The sequence below is a fragment of the Balaenoptera borealis genome (assembly GCF_965194805.1).
Source record: "Balaenoptera borealis genome assembly, chromosome: 2".
Classification (NCBI taxonomy): Eukaryota; Metazoa; Chordata; class Mammalia; order Artiodactyla; family Balaenopteridae; genus Balaenoptera; species Balaenoptera borealis.
This window is the reverse complement of record NC_138867.1, coordinates 117,359,208-117,364,238: the sequence shown is the minus strand read 5'-3', so window position 1 is coordinate 117,364,238 and position 5,031 is coordinate 117,359,208. Positions and strand designations below refer to the sequence as shown.

General features: G+C 57.5%; 1 protein-coding gene across 1 annotated transcript; it reads right to left on the bottom strand.

Moving 5' to 3' along the window:
- Positions 1-350: 350 nt before the first annotated feature.
- On the bottom strand, positions 351-4,436 carry EGR1 (early growth response 1). The gene is made up of 2 exons (XM_082381438.1): positions 3,599-4,436; positions 351-2,887 (listed from the first exon to the last, which is right to left on the bottom strand). The coding sequence occupies exons 1-2, from the start codon at positions 3,897-3,899 to the stop codon at positions 1,569-1,571; spliced, it is 1,620 nt and encodes a 539-aa protein (XP_082237564.1). The 5' UTR covers positions 3,900-4,436; the 3' UTR covers positions 351-1,568.
- Positions 4,437-5,031: the final 595 nt, after the last annotated feature.

Below are 5,031 nucleotides of genomic sequence, written 5' to 3'. Positions count from 1 at the left end.
TCCCAAGAACACGGAATTTCCCAATCCTGGGTAGAGATGGGGGCCGGGCTGGTCACACATTTGGGGCTAGAATGGTGCTGCCTCTGGCCACACATGTTCCACCTCTACCTCTGGCCTTTTTTAGCTTTCACTAACCAAGATAAGCCTGAAGCCCACCAGACTGAGGAATGGGCCCAGTATCAAGAAGAGGAGACCCAAACCCAATTCTCAACGAATTCACTCCAGCGACACACAGTGGGCACGTCTCTGGTTGGAATATCCTTGTCTCTGGAAAAGCCCCTCAAACCCCTCGATAGAGACGGCTACTACAGAGGCCTCCCCCTAGCCCAGGAAACACACCCAACCACAGCTATTTTATTTTCCTTTTAATTTTTCTGAAGGATATACACCACATATCCCATGGGCAGTAAAGCGCATTCAACGTGTTTATAAGCCAAACAGTCACTTTGTTTAAGCAAACACAAGTACAAAGTAAAATAAAACCACAAAATAATGAACTGCATGTTCATAACATACAAAAATTGCCGCCTACTCAGTAGGTAACTACAACATTCCAACTCCTGAATATATATATAAATTTACATTTTCAGTTAAAAAAATAGACTTTTGAGAGTTCAGATTTTTAGATTTTGTTTTCTTACATTCTGGAGAACTGAAGCTCAAGCTCAGCCCTTTTCCTTATTTTGCTCCCAAAGCCTCCCCCAAATCACCACTCCTTGCCCCCCTTAAGGCTAGAGGTGAGCACATCCCTCACAATTGCACATGTCAAGCCGTCAGCAAGGCGCATCACACAAAAGGCACCAAGACGTGAAACTTTTTAAACCAAAAGGACAAAAAAACCCCCAAACCTTTCAAAAAAAGGAGAAAAACCAAGCCATATTTTGCCACATGTGAGAGTACAGTCGGGCAATATTTACAAAAAGGTTAACAGAACAACACTCTGACACATGCTCCGATTAATACCGAGAATTGCTGTTTCAAAAAAAGCTTCAAACTTAATTGTCACAGCATCATCACAAAACAAAGGATCACCATTGGTTTGCTTGGCTTTTCTTTTTTTTTTTCCCAAAGTGAGGATCTAATTCCAAATAATACAATAGAGTATGCAAATTATTTCACATCAAGAGTACCCCAAGAAAAACAAAATCCATGGCACAGACACTGTACAAGAGTACAGGGCTGGACTCTGAGGGGCCCAAACCCCATTTTGCCAACTTGATTTTCTAGCATTGAAGGGAGCAAGGGGTCAGGCATACGATGGAGATGATACTGAAATGATATATCCAAAATCCATGCAAATCAAGTTCTTTGGATAGAAGTGAAGACCTTGCACATGGCTGTTTCAGGCAGCTGAAGTCAAAGGGAGTAGGTCCTGGGGAGGAAAGGGAAGTGGACAGAAAGAATTGTTGGCCAACAGACCTTCCACAGCGACCCTGGGGTCAAGTAGAGAAGGAGGATTTGGCTCTGAGAACCTCCATCTGACCTAAGAGGAGCCCCCTCCTACGGCCATCTCCTCCTCTCGTCCTTTAAGTCTCTTGTGTTTCATTTTCTCCCTTTTTCCTTTCCTTTTAGCAAATTTCAATTGTCCTGGGAGAAAACGTGGTCGTCATGTCCGAAAGCCCTGTGGAAGCGCTGAAGGAGTTGGTGACAGCTGAGGAAGGGAAGCTGCTGACTTGGGCAGGGAAAGCAGGAGGAACGGAGGAGTATGTGGTGGCCACGGAGGGTGACGGGAAACCACTGTGCACAGGCGATGGGTAGGTCGAGGAGCCGGGAGAGGAGTAGGAGGTGGGCACGGGTGATGGGTATGAGGTGGTGGCTGGGGATGGGTAAGAGGTAGTGACTGGGGATGGGTAGGAGGTAGCCACTGGGGATGGGTAGGAAGGGAGAGAGGAGGTAGCGGCAGAGGCCACACTTTTGTCTGCTTTTTTGTCCTTCTGCCGCAAGTGGATTTTGGTATGCCTCTTGCGTTCATCACTCCTGGCAAACTTTCTCCCACAGATGTCACAGGCGAATGGCTTCTCGCCTGTGTGGGTGCGGATGTGGGTGGTGAGGTGGTCGCTGCGGCTGAAGTTGCGCATGCAGATGCGGCACTGGAAGGGCTTCTGGCCGGTGTGGATGCGAATGTGGCGGGTGAGCTCATCTGAGCGAGAGAAGCGGCGGTCACAGGACTCCACGGGGCAGGCGTAGGGGCGTTCATGGGGGGGAGTCTTGCTGGGTCGGTTGGGGTACTTGCGCATGCGGCTGGGTTTGATGAGCTGGGACTGGTAGGTGGTGTTGAGGGCCTTCAGGTCCTGGGAGCCCGACTGTGTGGCAAAGGCCTTGATGGTAGAGAGTGGAGTGAGTGAAGGCTGCTGGGTACGGTTCTCCAGGCCCTGGAAGGGTTTCTGGTCTGGGGTGCCCAAGCCCAGGTCCCCCTGCTGTTGTGGAAACAGATAGTCAGGGATCATGGGGACCTGGAAGCCACCCTTGGCAGCAGGGTAGGCAGGAGGTGGGTACTGAAGCGCGGTGCCTGCTGAGCCTGGAAAGGCCTGACCTTGTGGCTCAGGGAAGATGTCGGTGTTAGGTGTGGGGAAGGTGGGTGCTGCTGAGTAAATAGGGCTGCTGTCGTTGGACTGCACTGCGCAGCTCAGGGGTGGGCTCTGGGAGGCAGAGGAGGAGGCCACTGGAGATGATGCTGAGGATGAGGTGGCTGGGGGGTTGGTCATGCTAACGAGGCCGCTGACCAGGCTGAAGAGGGGCTCAGGCCATAAGGTGTTGCCACTGTTGGGTGCAGGTTCCAGAGAGAAGCGGCCAGTGTAGGTGATGGGGGGCAGCCGGGTGGTTTGGCTGGGGTAACTCGTCTCCACTAGAACCTTCTCGTTATTCAGAGTGATGTCAGGAAAAGACTCTGGCAGGAAAGAGAGAGGGAGGAGGCCTGGTTACTGGAGAGCAATCACTGGAGGGCGAGGAGGACCCACGCTGCCAGGCGAGAGGTCGGGCCAGCTACCATTGACTGTTGAGCTGGTTAATAATTGATAGCAGCAGATTGCAATGTTCCTGGACCCGCTCCAGAGGCAGAACCCATTTCAACAACAGCTGACGCAAATACGGAGAATCCCCCTCCACTGCAGCTCCCAGCGTTCCGCAGCAGCGTCTGCGCGGGCGAGGGATTCCCGCCAGCACCCCCTTGGCCACCGCTAGTGCGCGACCCCTACCCTGGGCTGCCAGGGCATCCCTGGCCAAGGATCACAGTCCTTCCCTGGGGACAGGCGGCAGGCTAGCCTTTCTGGAGGCGGAGGGGGCGCAGCCCTGCTCGTCAAAACAAGCCCTCTCCCCATCCCCCCCTCCCCCCACCCCCGCAGCCCCACAGCTCTCCATCCAAAACAAAAGCTGGCTCCCCTGCGCACAATTAAGGACGAGGAGGGGGTGGGGGGATGTCCCCAGGCATTCCTCTAATACAGGACCTTGGGGATGAGAGGAATAGAAGGGAAACCCCACTTGCATCCCTGAAGTCCAGGAGCACTGCCGCGATGAAGGGGGCGCTGCAAAGCCCGTGGGGAAGGACCAGACGCCAGGATGGTGGCGAAGGGGCTAGCTCTCGGCGTAGGCCACAGCTTACCTGCGGTCAGGTGCTCGTAGGGCTGCTCGCCCGCCTCCCCCTGAGGGTTGAAGGCGCCGCCGCTGCTGTTGCTGTTGCTGCCGCCCCCTCCACCTCCACCGCCCCCGCTGCTGCTGCTGTTACCGCCGCTGCCCTCCGGGGCCCCGGAGGCACCGAGGAACTGGGGAGCCCCATTGCTCAGCAGCATCATCTCTTCCAGCTTAGGGTAGTTGTCCATGGTGGGCGAATGAGGAAAGGAGCCAAAAGGGTCGGAGATCTGCAGCGGGGACATCAGCTGCATCTCGGCCTTGGCTGCCGCCATCCCGGACTGGCGGGCTGGAGAGCTGGTGTTGGGGCGGGTGGGCGCAGCCCGGGGCAGGAGCTGCGGGGGACACCTCTCGGGGGCCTGGCCAGGTCACATGCGGGGCGCGGGGCACACTGTGGAGAGCGCAGGTGGGGTCTGCCGGCTCGCCCTCGCCGCCGGCCGGTGTAGACGCGGCGCAGCTGCCGAGGCTGGGGTAGGGGCCGGTCCTGCGGCGGAAGCTGGCGGCGGCGGCAGCTGGCGGCGGCGGCTCCCCGAGTTCTGCGCGCTGGGATCTCTCGCGACTCCCCGGATCCGCCTCTATTTGAAGGGTCTGGAACGACATGGACCCACCTCCTTCGTGACGTACATGGCCATAAATGGGAAGCAGGAAGCCCTAATATGGCAAGACGAGCCGGGAGGACCCGGAGTGACGTGAAGCGCCCTCTCCAAGAGCCATAGGCACTGCCATCCCGCACCCTGGGCCTGACGCCGGCTCCCACACCCTGGGTGCCCAGGCCTCGAGGAAGCTTAGCGCTCAAGCCACAGCTGAGGACTCCCGGACCGAAGCTGCTCCGTAGTTCCCGGCGTTGCCCCCGCCCCTTCCCTCCACCTTCTTCCCTCCTCCCGGAGCCGGAAACAGCCGGACCATATCTGGGCGCTCCAAATAAGGCGCTGCCCATATAAGGGTTGTTCCGGCGGGGGATCCTTCCTGCTCCTTATATGGCGTTTCCGGGTCGCTGCTTGCTGTTCCCTGGCTCCCTCCCTCCTCCCTGGTGCCGAGCTGGGAGCCCTACGCGCGCGCAAGAGCCGGGGACGCCCAGGCAGGGAGGGTTCCAGGCGCGTAGCTCTATGCGCTTCGCGGCTCCCGGCGGGGACTGGGCTGGGAAAGCCCGGGCCCTGGGCGGGGGCGAGGGCGACTAGGACCTGGGCTCTGCCACCGTGATCCAGGACTCGCCCGCCCACCTCTGGGACCGTGGGAGCCGGGCGGGAACGAAGGGGAGGAGCTGCTGGGCTGGCCAGGGCAGAGGCCGCCCAGGAGAGGCGGGGCCCTGACCCCAGGCCTCGACCAATGGCATGGTGCCTTTCCAAGTGTCTCGGGGGAAACTGAGGCTAGGAAATAACAGCCAAATGGTCCCTGGGTTCCTTCCTG